General features: G+C 46.3%; 1 protein-coding gene across 1 annotated transcript; it reads left to right on the top strand.

Moving 5' to 3' along the window:
- Positions 1-14,596: 14,596 nt before the first annotated feature.
- LOC125524040 (uncharacterized) lies at positions 14,597-18,963 on the top strand. The gene is made up of 6 exons (XM_048689118.2): positions 14,597-14,940; positions 15,563-15,680; positions 17,095-17,225; positions 17,304-17,378; positions 18,295-18,444; positions 18,596-18,963. The coding sequence occupies exons 1-6, from the start codon at positions 14,749-14,751 to the stop codon at positions 18,716-18,718; spliced, it is 789 nt and encodes a 262-aa protein (XP_048545075.1). The 5' UTR covers positions 14,597-14,748; the 3' UTR covers positions 18,719-18,963.
- The last annotated feature ends 40 nt before the right edge of the window (positions 18,964-19,003 follow it).

Raw genomic sequence — 19,003 nt, 5'->3', positions numbered from 1 at the left:
TTAGGCGGTTCTACGACTGGGGCAACCAACAGGGAGAATGTTGGGTCTTCAAGCAGTCCGGCAAGCTCAACGCCGAACATAAGGGGCGGGATACACCAAGCGAAGACGAGGATGAACCTCGCAAGCAAAGCATTGGGGAACAGAAGAAATTTCCACCCGAAGTTAATACGGTAAACGTGTTACACGTGATAAAGGGGAGAAACAAAGCGGCACTCCCAGATAAATATGCCCAAGGGCCTATCACCGCGGAGTTCTGCCACTGGCCATCTCAACCGATCACCTTCGACCATCAGGATTACTCGGCAAGTATCCGGCGCGCAGGATGGGCTGCTTTGGAATTAGATCCAATAATTGACAGATACCACTTCACACGAGTCCTGACGGTGGCAGCAGTCTAAACCTGATATATCAGGACACGATCCGCAAAATGGGGATAGACCTAACGAAAATTTGCCACAGCAATACTACCTTTAGAGGAGTAACGCCAGGCCCAGGGGCTCATTGCACGGGCTCCCTGCTACTAGAGGTTATATTCGGCTTCCCCGACAACTTCTATAAGCGAAAATTTAACCTTCCACATTGCTCTGTTCCAAAGTGGCTATCAAACATTACTTGGACATGAAGCTTTCGCTTGCTTTAACGCAATACCGCATTATGCTTCCCTCATGCTTAAGATGCCCAGTCCACGTGGCATCATTACAGTAAATGGAAATATTGAGCGATCCCTGCGCGCCGAAGAGAGTGCGGCTGCCTTGGCAGCCGCACACTAAAAGGCCCGACCAACTTAAGCATTCGATAGGTCGTCAAGACCACGGACACGGTTAGACGAGTCCGGCTCAGCTATATGTAATTCATACAGGTTTGATGACCACACCCCTATTACAAATACAAGGGGCTCAACGCGCGCAGACAAGTGGCAATTTTTACTCATCTTGAACTATACATGGTTTCTTTAAACCTACCTTTTTGCATGACAACTTTTCACCTAAGTTCCTCTCTTTTACAGATGACCGTCATGCTACACCCGTCCAGGATACGACACAACGGAGACACAGGCGCAGACGTGCAGCAGGGACCCGTTTCAAGGATTCTTTTCAGATTAAGACCCTGCGTAAACCTTTCTTACTGTCTCTTGTTGATACACATCCCTCGGATTCTCAGTACTATTGAGAAGGATGCTGACGTCTTGGCATGTGGCCACGTCAGACTAATGCACGTACCTGGACACCAGGGGCTTCTTACAAAGGGCACTGTTTAGGCCCGGTTTATACCATAAAGACCGAATACCTTAGAGAGTGTTCGGCGTCGCGAGTTTGGCCTTATATGCATCAGCTCCGAATCATGTCTTTGGTCAAATGTTGGGTTTGCCCGGCTCCAGTGTTTTGCTGCCTTACATTCCGCTCTATCGGCTAAGGTGGCACCAGGAGAACTACTGCGATTGTGCCCCGGTTCATCCGGACGAGCACCTCAGTAGAGAAAGCCGAAAACTGACTGTCATGATATAGCGTGAGACTGGTCAACCACTCGATGACCTATCGGAATGTTAGAATTCCTCCGCCTTAACGAAGGGTCGTTTCCCGGCCAGGCATGTACGCACCCCGAATTCGGGAGAGTGTGGAGCCACCAGGGGCTATATAGTAGCCCCACCGTCAAACTCCTACGGCTAAGTGAAAGTGTTAAAGCATTATAGTCCGGTTGCCTCGTTCGCTGCGCTATCACCTCCTTAATAGGACCAAGACTTTGGATTAAGTGTGAACACACGTCTTCTGTGAACACCTCCGCATTATATGCGTGGGGGTTGAAGCCGACGACTGCAATCTTTCAGGTTATATACATATATACATAAACGGCCGGACAGGAGGCATCATATTACTTTCAGGCAAAAGTATAAATACAGCCTTAATAAATTTCATAAACATTGTTTTTACAATGGGAATACATGTCACTCAAACATAATATTCTTCGAGCACTGGGCCTCTATCAAACGAGCACCCTCAAGAACTTCTTCAAAATAGTGCTCGGCAGCCACTCGGCCTATGGCTGAACCCTGCGCCGCAACAGTGGTAGCATCCATCTCCGCCCAGTATGCTTTGACACGGGCAAGGGCCATCCGCGAGCCTTCTATGCACGCCGACCTCTTCATCGCATTGATGCGCGGCACCGCACCAAGGAACTGCTGCACTAAGCTGAAATAGTTGTTCGGCTTCGGCTTTTCCGGCCACAGATGATCCACGACAGACCTCATGGCGATTCCGGACAATCTATTGAGTTCGGCCCATTCGGCAAGCTGATCAGTTAGTGGAAGCGGACGCTCTGGAACGTTAAACTGCGACCAGAATAGCTTGTCCACTTCACGATCTGTTTGATCTCGGAAGTATTCGGCCGCATTGACAGCACTCGCCATCAAATCCAGATATGCGTCGGCCGAACTCCACAGCCGATCCAGAGGGGCATACCGCGGATCTCCAAACTTCCTCCGCAGCAAAAAGGGCTTCCCAGCCACAATATCACCAGCTTCACGCAGCTCTTCCTTCTTTGCCCTCATGGCAGAGCGGGTGTCTTTGGCCGCTATCATGGCCTTTTCGAGGTCCATCGCCTTCGCTCAGTTTTCTTCTTCAAGGAACCGGCAACGGTCGGTAGTGTCTTTTAACTTTACAGCCATCTTGACCATCTTTTCTTTGCTCTCGCAATGCGCGGCCTTCTCGACTCTTAACTCTTCGGCCGCCTTTAAAGCGGCCGCATTACTAATCCTTGTTTGTTCTTTGGCTTGGGCAAGTTCCACCCGAAGGGTCTCCACGGCGGCAGCTCCATCTGCAGTCACAACATATTAAAGATACTGGCATCACGCTGCTCTTACTATGTGACATTGACCGGAAAAACATTACTTACCATGTGCCTCGTCAAGCCGCTTGTTAACAAGCTCGATGTCGGCATCTGCCGCATCCAGTTGCCGCTTTAGTTCGGCAAACTCATTAGTCCGGCCAGCCACCGGAGCTTCCATCACCTGCACATAAAGCGGTATGGTTATTACCTGGGACTACGATCCTCTGTTTGCCGCCGTTCTCGGTGACAACCAGAGTCTTAGGCGCTACTATCTACACAGGGCACACCTAAAAATGTGCGGTACCATCACAAATGTACATCATTTTACGTACCTCAAAGCCCGTCAGTAGACTCATAAAGGCGTCATGCAACCCGCTTTCAGCAGATGAAATCCTTTCCATCACCGTACCCATCAATGTACGGTGTTCTTCCGAGATGGTCGCCCGCCTTAGCAGATCCCTCATTGCGTCCAACCGCATAGCAGACGGCGCCGGACTCTTCTGTTTGCTCTCTTCAGGAGCCGGATGCTGGGGACTTCGGGTTACTATAAGATTATCTTCTGGCCTCACCGGATCCGGAGAGGCCCTCCGTGACGACACTTCAAGGTCGCCCGCTTCTTGAGCAGGGGAGTCCGGGGGAGGTGTTTCGCTCTCCATCATCTCCGGAAGAAGGTCCCCTGAAGACGAGCTCCATTGAGAAGGGCTAAGATCCGAACTGCGAGATAAACACTTCGGTTATTTTCCTCAGAAGTAAGGTAGAATATCTTTACTATTAAGTATTTTTTGATCACTTACGGCTCGTTAGAGGGCTGATCCCCGCGCGGACTTTGTGCGGCAAAAGCACCCTCCGAGGCAGGACCCTCTAGTGGAGACTTCTTCTCCCGTTTGGAAGCCTTGGTTTCCGGATCTTCAGAGGCAGTCCTCTTCCTTCCACGAAGCGAGAGAAGGTCAGATTCTTCCCCTTGGTTATCCTCCTTCACGGAGGCGCTCATTCCCTCGGTTGGAATTGGTAGCGATGGGGGCCCGCTTTCGCCCTCATTATTCCCCCTTTATCTTCCTTTGAGGGCTCCGGGCAAGGTGCTAGCTCGAGCATCTTTTCTACTACCTGATTGTCCAAACCCTCAGGAAGGGGGGCCGAACACCGAATCATCTTCACCTTTGTTAGTCAGTCCTGGTCAAAGAGCGATTTCTCAGAATGACGTCATGATAAACGAAAGACGGTGTGTTCGGCTAGAGGATTACTTACTTGGTCGGCGGTACGGTTGCTGCTCAGGCCCACGTCCTCGGTAGTATCCGGACACTCTATTTGGGGTCCGAAGAATGATTTATACATCTCCTCGTGCGTCAGGCCAAGGAAATTATGAATAGTGTGCGGTCCTTCTGGGTTGAACTCCCACATGCGGAGGGGGCGGCGTTTGCAAGGCTGGACTCGACGAACCAGCATGACTTGCACCACCATAACCAGACTGAAATCTCCTTCAAAGAGATCTTGAATGCGGCTTTGCAGTATAGGCACGTCCTTGGCTGGACCCCAGCTCAGCCCTCTGCTAATCCATGACATCAGTTGTGGTGGAGGGCCCGAGCGGAAAGCAGGGGCAGCCACCCACTTGGCACTTCTCGGAGCTGTGATGTAAAACCACTCTCGTTGCCATAATCCGGACACCTCTGGAAAGGAACCCTTTGGCCATGGAGCTCCAGCGATCCTGCTTATTAATGTGCCTCCGCACGCTACATGCTGCCCCTCGACCATCTTCGGCTTCACATCAAAGGTCTTGAGCCACAGGACGAAGTGAGGGGTAATGAGGAGGAAGGCCTCACATACGACAATAAATGCCGAGATGTGGAGAAAGGAGTTCGGGGCTAGATCGTGGAAATCTAGCCCATAATAGAACATCAAACCCCTAACGAAGGGATCCAGAGTGAGGCCTAGACCTCAGAGGAAGTGGGAGATGAACACAACGTTCTCGTTGGGTTCGGGAGTAGGGACGACCTGCCCTCGGGCAGGTAGCCGATGCGAAACCTCGGCGGTTAGGTATCTAGCCTCCCTCAACTTCTTGATATCCTCTTCCATAACGGAGGAGGGCATCCACCGGCCTTGAAGGCTAGATATGGACATGATTGAAGGTCCGAAGCACCTAACCTGGGCTTTGGGTGTTAGAACTCGAGGCGGGGGAAGGATTCGATTGAGCACGAGAGGGAAAAAAGTAAAAGCCTTGTCCCTTTATAAAGAGGGTGAATATCAAGCGTCCTCCTAGTGGCCGTTTCGGACTTGCCTAAAATCTAGGAGTCCTAGGCACGGTTGGGTTACCCACGACCGTATTGATGAGAATCCCGTAATTAGGGGAACACGATCTCTGCTTTGACAAGACGTGTCAAGAAACCGCCTCGCGTTATGTGTGGAGCTGGTTGAAGAAAAACAGTTCGAATAATCACCGAGCCATGGCCTGACGTCATGTTGCCAAAGCGTGTCAGCAGATTAAGATTTGTGGAAATATTATTCTCTCTACGGTGGTATGTGGAATTTATTTTGCAGGGTCAGACACTATCCTGGTATTCAAACTCTTCTGTGATGTGTTCGGAGGAGGAACCCGCCTTGCAATGCCGAAGACAACACTGCGCGCCGGACTCATCGTCATTGAAGCCTGGTTCAGGGGCTACTGAGGGAGTCCTGGATTAGGGGGTCTCCGGACAGCCAGACTATATTCTTTGGCCGGACTGTTGGACTATGAAGATACAAGATTGAAGACTTCGTCCCGTGTCCGGATGGGACTCTACTTGGCGTGGAAGGCAAGCTAGGCAACACGGATATGTATATCTCCTCCTTTGTAATCGACCTTGTGTAACCCTAACCCTCTCCGGTGTCTATATAAACCGGAGGGTTTTAGTCCGTAGGACACGATAACAAACAATCATACCATAGGCTAGCTTCTAGGGTTTAGCCTCTCCGATCTCGTGGTAGATCAAATCTTGTAATACTCATATCATCAAGAATAAATCAAGCAGGATGTAGGGTTTTACCTCCATCAAGAGGGCCCAAACCTGGGTAAAACATCATGTTCCCTGCCTCCTGTTACCATCCGCCTTAGACGCACAGTTCGGGACCCCCTACCCGAGATCCGCCGGTTTTGACACCGACAGAGACGTCGTCGTCGATCTAGATCGGGGAGAAGGGGAGAGAGAGGCGGCGGCGGGTGTGTTCTCGGGGAGAGGGGGAGAGAGAGGCGGCCGCGGGCTGCTAGGGTTTGGATTGGGCTGTTGAGAGGTGGACGGTTTAGATCGGCTACAACGGACGGTTCAGATCAGCTACAGTAGGGGTGATCCGTGGGAAGAGTCCTAATTGGCTGAGAAAATCTATGATTTAAAATAGTTTCCTAGTAATAAAAATAGAGGGGTTTTGTAAAGCAGCTATCAAAAATATTTTGCAAAAGGGAACTCGCAAATTTTCACTCAAGTTAGACCAAATTTTATGGGTGATCACCAATTTGTATGCATTTCTGATCTTTCTAGCTATTTTTAATCATTTTTCGAGTGCCCGAAATGAGGTTTTTTGTGAAGAACCTATGAAATAATTGTTGCAAAATTGGACCAAATCATTTTTCTAAGATACTAGGCCATATTTAATGCACAATTGATCAAATGGTTGGGTGTTAAAAGTTTTGAGCCACCTCTGGTGAAAAAGACAAATTTTCGCTGAATTAGTAGAAAACGGGTCAAATTTGAACTGCAGCTACCTCATAGTTTGCTCTTTATTTTTTTCCAAAAATCATTTATAGGTAAAAAAAGTATCTATTTAATCAGAGAAACACCAAAAAACTCCAATATTCAACCACTAGCTAGGAACGGTCATGCCCGCCGTTTTGACCGCATTTTGAAACGGGCATAAAAAATTCAAAAAATTCAAAAAATTGGGAAACCTTCGCATTGTGTCACTATATACGACCAAGTTTCCAGGAAAAATAATAAACTTGTAATATGGCAATTATTTTAAAAAAAGAGTTCTCAGAAATGAGCTATCACGCGTGAAGATTCAGGGCTTTCAAGTCAAATGATCAATCTTATGGCCACATTCATGGCATAGTTTGTTCAAATGATCTCATATTGTGCACAAGGGTGCATATTGGAATGGCAAACAATTTTGCCTAAGAAAGTTTTCATTTTCTTTGGACGAAAAAATCATTTTCCATTTTTCAAGTGCCCAAAAGGAGGTTTTTTGTGAAGAACCTATGAAATAATTGTTGCAAAATTGGACCAAATCAATTTTATAAAATACTAGGCCATGTTTAATGCACAATTGACCAAATGGTTGGGTGTCAAAAGTTTTGATCCACCTCTGGTGAAAAAGACAAACTTCTGCCGGTTCAGTAGGAAGCGGGTAAAATTTGAACTGCAGCTGCCTCATAGTTTGCTCTATATTTTTTCTAAAAATCATTTCTAGGTACATAAGTATCTATTTAATCAGAGAAACACTAAAAGTTTTCCAAGATTCAACCAGTAGCTAGGAACGACCATTCCCGTCATTTTGACCGCATTTTGAAATGGGCATAAAAAATTCAAAAAAAATCAAAAAATTGGAAAACCTTCGCATTGTGTCATTATATATGACCAAGTTACCAGGAAAAATAATAAACTTGTAATACGGCAATTTTTTTAAAAAAGTGTTCTCAGAAATGAGCTATCATGCGTGAAGATCCATGGCTTTCAAGCCAAATGATCAATCATATGGCCAAATTCATGGCATAGTTTGTTCAAATGATCTCATATTGTGCACAAGGGTGCATATTGGAATGGCAAACAATGTTGCCTAAGGAAGTTTTTATTTTCTTTGGACGAAAAAACCATTCTCCATTTTTCGAGTGCCCAAAAGAAGGTTTTTTTGTGAAGGACCTCCCAAATAATTGTTGCAAAATTGGACCAAATCATTTTTATAAAATACTAGGCCATATTTAATGCACAATTGACCAAATTGTTGGATGTAAAAAGTTTTGATCCACCTCTCGTGAAAAAGACAAATTTCCGCCGATTTAGTTGGAAGTGGGTCAAATTTGAACTGTAGCTGACTTGTAGTCTGCCCTTTATTTTTTACAAAAATCATTTCTAGGTACATAAGTATCTATTTAATCAGAGAAACACCAAAAAATTCCAAGATTCAACCACTAGCTAGGAACGGTCATTCCCGCCGTTTTGACCGCATTTTGAAACGGGCATAAAAAATTCAAAAAAAATCAAAAAAATGGAAAACCTTCGCATTGTGTCATTATATATGACCAAGTTACCAGGAAAAATAATAAACTTGTAATACGACAATTCTTTTAAAAAAGTGTTATCAGAAATGAGCTATCATGCGTGAAGATTCATGGCTTTCAAGCCAGATGATCAATCCTATGGCCATATTCATGGCATAGTTTGTTCAAATGATCTCGTATTGTGCACAAGTGTGCATCTTAGAATGACAAACAATATTTCCTAAGGAAGTTTTCATTTCTTTGGACGAAAAAACCATTTTCCATTTTTCGAGTGCCCAAAAGGAGGTATTTTTGTGAAGGACCTCCCAAATAATTGTTACAAAATTGGACCAAATCAATTTTCTAAAATACTAGGACATATTTAATGCACAATTGACAAAATGGTTGGGTGTAAAAAGTTTTGATCCACCTCTCGTGAAAAAGACAAATTTTCGTCGATTCAGTTGGAAGCGGGTCAAATTTGAACTGCAGCTGCCTCATAGTTTGCTATTTATTTTTTCCAAAAATCATTTCTAGTTACATAAGTACCTATTTAATCATAAATACATGGTTTGGTGGCGATACGTTGAGGTTTCGGCGGTGGCCGAGGGCCCCAACTCTAGAGCGCACAAACTCGCATGCCCGCCGCGTGGTCACCGCGTGACCGTGGCGTTGCCATGTGTTCTGGGCGGCCTAGGCATGTCTAGTGGGTTGGGCACTCCCCAGGTAGGTGCTAGGAAGAAAATTACAACATAATATTCTCACGAGGAGACCGATCGATGCTCAAACATGAATTAGCAGCCAAGTGTTTGATTACCGGTATGGGAAATGTACATGGCTAATGGGCGTGAGTTTTGGCTGAGGATGATCAGTTACTAAGAATACCGTCTTCACAAATTTTCAGCTTAAAAGGAGGAGCCTAGGTGGTACTTGCTTTGCAAACTACCACACTGGACATAAATACGAATGTTGAAGCTCAGCTCAAAATAATGAATGGATTGAGCTGGAATTTGGTGGAGGATGGTTATTTGGGCATAGGAAAGCACTGTAGAAAATGGATACTATTTGGACATGCCAAAGTGGTACTTCCTTCACAAACTGTTTTTCTAAACAGAATAGGAAAATGAATATTTTTGAATTATTTTTGAACTAGGCAAGGAAGGTTTTTTTACATATTTGACGAAGATATGACCCAAAGAATTTATGAGATTTTTTTGGGAATTTTGGGAATGACAGAAATATAGGTTGCTTCACAACCTAGGGCAAAAACTGCCACATGGACATGACACATAGGCAAAACTGATGAGGTGGCGCCTAGTCATAGCAACCCACCACAATTTACAAGGTTATGACCATCTATATTGGTCATGATCAGCTAGAAATAAGGCAACAGACCAGTGCTATCTGCTTTATGACCATTTCATGTAAGGAAATTACGACCTTTCTGACCAAAATGGTCGTTATAGTTTAGGGTTTGGAGCCCCCCAAACAGCTTTTGACCAATTGGTCTGAAATGGTCATAGATCTATGACCAATTCTTCCAGGGTCACTGACAGAAGGTCACTAGTTGACATATTTCTTGTAGTGCATCGTCGTTGTTCTCCTTTGGTGCATCCACCATGTACACATCGTACGAGGAAGTGGCCGTCCAGCGTTGGTGAACGGTGGGTCCCGGGCCTCTTCTTCTCCGGCATCGTCGTCCATACCGTCGATGTCATCGGAGCCGTAGTCGAGCATGTCGGTTAACTCTTCGACAATGGCTATGAAGTGGGTGGCAGGTGGGAAGCAAAATTCTCCATCGTCAGCCCCTAGTTCGGACCGGATATAGTTCGGCTGTGAGTCCTTCGTTAAGGACAAGTTTTTTTAATGAGTTTAGCACATCGCCCAAAGGCGAGTGCTGGAAGATATCTGCGGCGCTGAATTTGAAGATCGATAAACAATCCAGTTCGGCGTCCGCATGTTCACATGGTTCGGAACTTACGGCCGGAGGCAAGTCCGGAGTTCCGGTGGCACAGGTATCATATGAGATCAAGTCTATGTGCGGCTCCAATGCCGGGGAATCTGTGGCCTCCGTGGCAGGGTTGAGCCTTTGGTCCTTGGATGGCGCAGTCTGCTCCGGATTTGAGGCCAGAGCGGTTACGGGAGCTGTCTCCTGGATGCCGTCCGATGACAGATTTAGGTCATGTCTCTCGGGGTGGCCAGGAGTGGTAACCGCGGTCTCAAATCTGGCGAAGATCAAGTCTCCACGGATGTCCGCAACATAGTTCAAGCTCCCAAACCTGACCTGATGGCCAGGGCTGTAGCTCTCTATCTGCTCCAGGCGGCCAAACGAGTTGGCCCGCATTGCGAAGCAGCCGAACACGAAGATCCGTCCGGGTAGAAAGGTTTCTTCTTGGACATCGTCACTATCGATGATTGAAGGGGCCATCAAACCTTTCGTCGACGGCACAATGGAACTCTCAATGAAAGCACCAATGTCGGTGTCAAAACCGGCGGATCTCGGGTAGGGGGTCCCGAACTGTGCGTCTAAGGTCGATGGTAACAGGAGACAGGGGACACGATGTTTACCCAGGTTCGGGCCCTCTCTATGGAGGTAATACCCTACGTCCTGCTTGATTGATATTGATGAATACGAGTATTACAAGACTTGATCTACCTGGAGATCGTAATGGCTAAACCCTAAAGGTCTAGCTTGTATGGCTATGATAATGAATCTCTCTCTTTCCGGACTAAGTCCCCTGGTTTATATAGACACCAAGAGGATCTAGGGTTACACAAGGTCGGTTACAAAGAAAGGAATCTACATATTTGGTCGCCAAGCTTGCCTTCCACGCCAAGGAGAGTCCTATCCGGACACGGGTGCAGTCTTCGGTCTTCGTATCTTCACATCCCATCAGTCTGGCCCATAGTTAATAGGCCGGACGCCCGAGGACCCTTAGTCCAGGACTACCTCAAGGAGCGCCCGTAGTCAGGCCCCGGGGATGTAGCCATATCGGCGAACCTCATTAACAAATCTCGGTGTCGTGCTCGTGTGATTGCTTGGTCCTCGGTAGATCGATGGTGGCCTCAGATTTATTCTAACAAGTTGTATCATGAGCAAGGTTTAAGATCGAGACGGATCATGTTGATCTAGAGGAAGTATTGAGTTTGAGATGCAGTTGGCTGTGGTGGCCGGTGTGGTTCTCGGCGAGATTGGATCAACGGAAGGTTACGCGCGTTGCGGCGGTAGAGACGTGTGGCGATCGGATTGATCGGGCGAGCGTACAGGAGCGCGTGCATGAAGCAGTGAGACAGCACGCCGCACGGGCAGGCAGACAGCAGGTCGGTTGGTTCCATCGATGGGAGCTGCAGAAGCCCCGTGCGTGTGGGCAGCTGCCCCCAGGTGCGCACGGCTGCAGGCGGGCGAACCGAAGCCAACGCAGCTTGTGGGCATGGGCCTAGGACGTGCCAAGCTGGCCCAGATGGTTAGTTGTGTGCGTGCTTGATGGGCTAGGCCCTTGTGTAGCTGCGAGGTCAGGCATGATGCTGCTGCGCGGGACGTGATTGCCTAGGCTTAGTGCTGATATGATGTGCTTCGCTAAAAAAGAAGTGTTGATATGATGTGCAACACACGGGAGGTGAGATCTGTTTTGGACAAAAAGAGGACCGAGTCCTCATGTGACACAGAGAGGCAGGAGCAAATCAAATTGGTGAAGAAAAATCACGTGGTAATACACCAGGGGAGCATGGGCACAGGCAAAGCAATAGCCAGCATCGGGAATTGAGCTAACGATATTTTTCACACGGTCAGCTATACGAAGAATCATGGCGCCAATGGGTACCTGTTTTGAGGTGGAGAAGTTCAACGGGACAAAAAACCTTAGGTTATGGCACACAAGATGAAAATTTTGTTGGTGCAATAGGGATACTTGAAGGCGTGGCAGGAAGTGAGGTCAGCTGAGATGGAATTATCATGCGATGGACGGAAATTCACATAAGACGATTTGGGAGCCTCGAGTGTGTCATACAATTGGATAAGTTCGGTTGGGTCGGACTAGGCAGTCTGACGGATCGACGCAAGTCGGTTGGTATAGAAGACAATGTGGGATCGGCGACAACGACATAGGAGCGGGATGCTGATGGTGACCGACTTCTGGGGCGTGGAAACATGTGGCGCGGGTCCGAGGGCTTGTGTGGCTTCGACAAGACTATGGCGCGGGGTTGATTCAAGGTGGTGTACACATAGAGCTTGATGTCGACGGGGCGCGAGGGTGGACTGATCATCTACCATGGAGTCATGTTGAAGGTGGAGCTGGATTGAGGGGCTACGGTGTAAGGATCCAGGGAATTGAAGCCTATTCAGCAAGGGGGAAAAGCGAGTGACATGCAGTTCAGACTGGAGCCCAGTGGTCTGATGGAAGCGTGAAACTCGTCATCGGTCGGTGATGATCGGTGGTACTCTGCAGTGGGGGTTGAGTGGTGTGGGTTCGCGACTCTTGAGACTCAACCGAGACAGCAGAGGCTTGACGCGGTAATAGCAGCGTGGCGTGCGGTTATGCACGAGACATGGAGACGGGCCAGGGCTCTAGTGGTCATACATGTGATGAGACAACTGCGAATTTGACTCGGGGTGACTACAAGCAATGGTGAAACTCCTTCAAGTTTCAGATAGGCTGTCAAGTAAGAGCGGTGATGTTGAGTTCAGGTAACTCTTCTATGTGACACCCAATATGTGAGTTGTTCACTTTCAGGCAGGTCAGTGATCGGTGTGTGATGGCGTTGGACGGATACTCTGAAAGTTGGGAGCACAAACTAGAGTGACAAGGAACTTAATTTTGCTCGAGTGTTGGCTGTGGTCAAGAAAAGGAGGGACTACAAGTTATAGGTGGAGTCACATGGAGTCTTTGGGAGTAGCAGCGGTGTTCATGGCGTGTCTCAAGTCCAATGTACGTGAAGATTCGACGCATGGATGAATCCAAAGTGGTGGGGAATATTCGCCAAGGTGAAGTTTGTTAAAGTTGTGTTGTGTTTAGATAAGATATGGAGTCATGTCCTAATAGGACACTTGTATCCTAGGCCTCTCATATATAGCGGGGGTAAACACACGATATAACCTATGCCAAACATAATAGCACATGAATGCAGGGGAAGCCGGCGGCATGTGCCGACGTCCAGGGTGACCTAGTGCGGTATTTTGACAGTGTTACAGGGAGGAGCGCCCGTAGTCAGGCCTCGGGGATGTAGCCATATCGGTGAACCTTGTCAATAAATCTCGGTGTCGTGCTCGTGTGATTGCTTGGTCCTCGGTAGATCGACGATGACCTTGGATTTATTCTAACAGCAATGGCAAGAAAATAAACATATTTAGAAATCCAAAACAGTGCAAAGGGCATAAAGAAGAGCACCGTGGGGGGACAGACCATGGTGGGAGAACAACAAGTTGAGAGGCATAGACACATCTAGTTTTTTTAAAATATAATACAATTGAAGTCGCTCACATACACAAGTATATATTCACTCATATGAACACAAACACGCACACCGACATAACATCTTGAGGTTTTACGAAGTCACTACAGACATTTCGTAGTCGACGGAAACCTCACCTCTCACTAAACGAATATCACCGAAAGGCTTAAATAAATCCAGAAATAATACAAACACTAATGACACATCGGTTAGCCCAAAGGGTGTTCACCGAAATTTCGGTTTATATATTGTCATTAAACCATGGCATGTTATCGTAGCTATTGTTGTGATCGAAAAATCAATTTCGGACCAGATCACCCGGACTGCAGGAGGAGGGAGCTCATACTAGGCCGGGGCGGCGTACAAGATGTTCTTTAAGGACACTCCGAGCACAGGCCACGTCATCGTCATCTGGAAAGGCTGGGCGCCGGGCATCGTCAAGATGTTTGCATGGCTGCTATACAACAACAGAGTCTGGTGTAATGACAGATTGCAGAGGAGGGGGTGGCCAAACGGTTACTTCTGCGGCCTCTGCTTGAGACGTCTTGAATCTTCGCTGCATCTCATCTGGGACCGCCCCTTCTCCAGGATGGTGTGGAGCACCGTTGCCACATGGAGCGGCTGCGAGGCGCTGGGCTCAAGCCGGCGGCCTGCCCACAATTCTCTACAGCATTGCCAGTCGATGATCAGCCGCATGCCGGCCGGCCAGAGGAGGGGAGCCAAATCGATGGCCATGCTGGGGGTTTGGCACATCTGGAAGGAGCGGAACGCATACGTTTTCAGAGGAAAAACGGCACAGACTGATAATGTGCTTCAAGCCATTAGGTTTGATCTTCAGTCTTGGAGGTCTGCTGGTGCCGTATGCCTAGGGCCTCCATTCGGGGACGCACCTGTGAGGGAGTGACCCTGTGCTGGGCGTCTCTCGACGCTGTCTCGCATGTTTCCCGTATGCTTCCTTCTAAATCAATTAAGCCAGCCAAAGCCGGATCTTCCAATAAAATAAAATAAAATAATTATATAGAAGGAAAAGGAGACCTCCTCTGAAATAAGCCAGACGTGCTTTTATTTATCGATAATAATGTCTCTGCTCTTACTCGTCTCGCGGTCACGCGATCCGCACGTGCCTCTCTAGACTAGTCTCTCTCCCCGTCTTCCGCCGCGTCAGATCACGCGCCGCTCCCCCCGGTCGCCCTAGCGCCGCCACCAAACGATCCCCCAAACCACGAGACCACCCGCGGCGGCTGGCCGGCGCAGGGATGGGCGACGAGGCCAAGTACCTGGAGACGGCGCGGGCGGACCGCTCCGTGTGGCTCATGAAGTGCCCCCCCGTCGTCTCCCAGGCCTGGCAGGGCGCCTCCTCCTCCTCCGGCGATGCTAACCCTAACCCGGTCGTCGCCAAGGTCGTGCTGTCCCTCGACCCCCTCAGCTCCGCCGAGCCCTCCCTCCAGGCAAGGACCCCGCTGTTCCCCTTGTCCCCCGTGCTTCTGATTGGTGCGCGGATTTGTTGGTTAGAGTCGCCTCGATTGAACTGCACAACCAATGGGTTGGTACGGGAGCTGTGTAGTTGCTGGTGATATGGTTGAACACATTTAGATGCTTGTTTTAATCAGGTAGCATTAGGTGCTTGATGAGAATATAAACTGTGATTGTGCTCATGAACAACAACCCGTCTTCTATATATAATTTCGGGATTTATTTGAGTCCGCAAGGTAGGCTAGGAACAAGCTTGGTGAAGGATGGTTGAACTGCAGCATATAGTTTGTTAATAGATGATGAAGTGGATGGGTAAATGGTAATCTCTTATGCTAGGATTGATTTGGTAGGTGGAAGAGAAAATACATTCTGCATGAGTTAATTAAGTAATTGATGTATTCTACATTACACCATGAATGAAGAGCATAAAACTCTTGTGCAGATTGAACTTAGTGCACTGAAGATACTCATTTGAAGAACTGCATGGCATACTGCTGTCCCAACTGTTAATTATCACTCATTCTATGTCTGTATCATACTCATTATTTCTTGCTTGTGGTGCTTATTGTTCTTACAACTTGTTATTTGGAATGGCAGTTCAAGATGGAGATGTCTCAAACTAGTGTAGCCAGCACTTGCAATCTACCAAAGAGTTACTCCTTGAATATGTTCAAGGATTTTGTACCCATGTGTGTTTTCTCTGAGACTAATCAAGGTATGAAACAAATTCCCTGCTCGTTATCATTCTAGTGCATGCGTGAATGTTTTTCTTATTTGTGTATCTTGCTGCCCTGGATATTCCGTTATCCTGACTGATGTACTTGGTTTGGGTTTGCACTTTGGTTCTGCCTATGTACTTTTGGTTTAGCACAGATTTTGATTTTATATGCAACAGTTATCTTGTGGAAACATTTAAATGTGCTGAACTATAATTCTGTGATGTGTCATTTTTCTAATATTCCGCACATGCTGCATTTTTTTAGAAGAGAGCTAGACGCACAAGCTTCAAATGTTTTATCTATACATTCGTAGTTGTCGATATGAACTTGTTAAGTTCTGCAAATGGTTTCAGTCCCAAACCTTTTGCACTGTACTCATGAGAAATGAATCCACACAGTTACTTATACATTTAACTTTCGACCTTATTCTTCGTATATTTGTCTATATTGGCTATTGTGTCTGCTTGAATATTCTAAACCCACAAGTTTCAGGATTTGGAATCTACTACTACTACTACTACTAGTAGTAGTAGTAGTAGTAGTAGTAGTAGGTGTCTCGGTGGTGATTGCATTTGTTTCCAAGATTAGTATTTTCTTGACATGTAATTCATGTCTAGCATGTACTCCCTCCGTCCCATAATATAAGACGCTTTTTCAAGCTAACATAGCTTGCAAAAACGTCTTACATTTTGGGAAGGAGGGAGTACTTTGGTTCATATAGAATTAATGTATTTTGGTTTGGCCAGTGTTCTGTTAGGTGATCAGATGCTTTAGTCTGTGGGGACATTTTACTTAATTGATGTGTGATCACTGAGTGCATAGTGCCTTCGATTCCCCAAATCTCAATAAATATTGCCATCAAATGTGGTGTAGTTTTGGGTTGTTTTTCCATGCAATCTTCTCTCTGCAGTGATGTTCTGTTTTCACTCTGTAAATTTGAAATGTACTCCCTCCGTTCCAAATTACTCGTCGCAGAAATGGATGTATCTAGAACTAAAATACATCTAGATACATCCATATCTGCGACAAGTAATTCGGAACGGAGAGAGTATGAGATATCAATGTTCACCGTGCTCCCTGAGCAATCTTGCATAATTTATGCACATTGATACATCCTTTCAGTTATTTCAGAAAAATAGGGAGACTACTGTCATATGTGGTGCTGTCTAAAGCTTAACTTGCTGAGCTGCTTCTAGATTCATATAGCTCACTAAGCAACATTGAAACCCCCAACTGCTAACTTCAGTTGGCCTACACCGGTAACAGGTTACCATTGGCAGGTTACTGCCTGTAACATGATTGAAAAGTTTGCACTTACTAGCAGCTCTGTGGTTCTTGGTTCTCTTGCAGTGGCACAATGGCACTTATTAGTTTTAAATATGACTGAAGCATAACCTCTGTTTGTTGCAGGAAAACTCTCATGCGAAGGAAAAGTCGAGCATAAATTCGACATGGAACCTCACAAGGATAACTTATTAAACTACGCGAAGTTATGCCGTGAAAGAACACAAAAGTCGATGGTTAAAACTAGAAAAGTGCAGGTGGAGTGCTTCAATGGCCCTTTCACCTTATTGCGTCTTTAGGGTATTATAATTAACCATTGTCTTCACTGCTTTTAGGTACTTGATAATGACCACGGAATGAGCATGAGGCCCATGCCTGGCATGGTTGGTCTGATATCTTCTAGTTCCAAGGTAGTTGCTTCTTCTGCCATTTGAGGATCATCCATTGTGCTTTCGTCCATATTGATATATATATATATATGTCAACAGTTGTTCAATGTTCAAAAAAGTGGAAAGCGTAAGCGAAGCGGAAGGCCACAGCTTAGAGCAATGGGCGCTTAAGCTTTTGTTGAATTTGGCTAGAATTTGACAGTTTGAATAATATACACAGGAAAATAGGAAACATGGCACATCGGTAATTGAAATAGTATCTAAAATACAGTTCACACCATAGCAAATACACAACAGGTTCACATAGCAAGCAAAATAACAACTCAAATGCAGATCAGTTCAAATAGACATAACCTAATAGAGATTATGTGGTCAGAATTTTGCTAGAATATGAAGGAAATAGTTCCCGAACAGAGCCTAATGATAAGATAAATGGTATATTGCCATTATTGCGCAAGCAGACAAGCATAAGTAGTTCAAAAACAGCCAATTTCTGGCCAAATAAAAAAATGCTTAATATACCCGCTTAGGGCAAAGTGAAGCGATTTGCCATCGCTTAAAAAACGCTTTCTTGAACACTGCATTTGTTAATACATCGAGGGGGTTTTAATATGTCATGCAATGTTTCCTGAACATAGATCCAAAGTTAAGTTTTGTACTCCCTCCATCCCATAATATTAGATCGTTTTGCAAGCTGTTTTAGCTTGTAAAACGATCTTATATTATGGGACGGAGGGGGTAGAACATACACCCATTTTCGTGTTATCTATACATCCATACATCCATACATTTTCGTGTTATATTAGCTTGTAAAACGATCTTATATTAAAGTGGAGTTTTTCTTCCACTTTAGATCCGTACATCCATTTTTGTTGCCCATCGTATTTAATTTGGCAATTATAACTTGTCATGACATATTTAATTTTGTGCTGTGCAGGAGAAGAGGAAGCCAACGCCAACCAAACCATCCGATGTCAAAAGGACACGTAGGGATCGCCGGGAACTGGAAAACATTATCTTCAAGCTTTTCGAAAAGCAGCCTAACTGGGCACTGAAGGCTCTAGTGCAAGAGACTGACCAGCCAGAGGTACCTCCTAAGCTTATCCCTGGCATCATTAGCAGGGGAAAATAAAAATCTGTCCTGCTAATATGAAGTGGTTTCGACTACAGATCTGCAATTTGTCTGTTTCTCAGTGACACACTTATTTACGCATCTGTTTGTGCTTGGCTCAATGCAGCAATTCCTCAAGGAGATATTGAACGACCTCTGTATGTACAACAAACGAGGGCCAAACCAGGGCACGCACGAGCTCAAGCCCGAGTACAAGAAGTCGTCTGAGGACGCTGCCGGTGCCCCGTGAAGATGATCTATCTGTTTGGCGGCTGTTGTGTAACTGTGATACCAGGAACCTGTTGGCTTGATGTGCGGAACTATGAGTTGTCTATGTGAAGCCTCCAGTCATGCTTGGGCTGCATTTGCTTGCTTTTTATTAAGAGGCATTGTTGTAATTGTATGGGTATAAGATGATACATATACAACACATGTCACAGAGAGGAAATAGATCTACTGATAAACCACACGAAAGATTGTTTGATTTTCTGGGTAGATGTAAGAATCATGTCGAGGATTCGACGTGTGCGATCCT

The sequence above is a fragment of the Triticum urartu genome, chromosome 1A (genome assembly GCF_056163025.1).
Source record: "Triticum urartu cultivar PI428250 chromosome 1A, HENAU_Tu73, whole genome shotgun sequence".
In the NCBI taxonomy this organism is placed as follows: Eukaryota; Viridiplantae; Streptophyta; class Magnoliopsida; order Poales; family Poaceae; genus Triticum; species Triticum urartu.
Note: the sequence above shows the minus strand (reverse complement) of the source record. Positions and strands in the feature narration are given on the sequence as shown.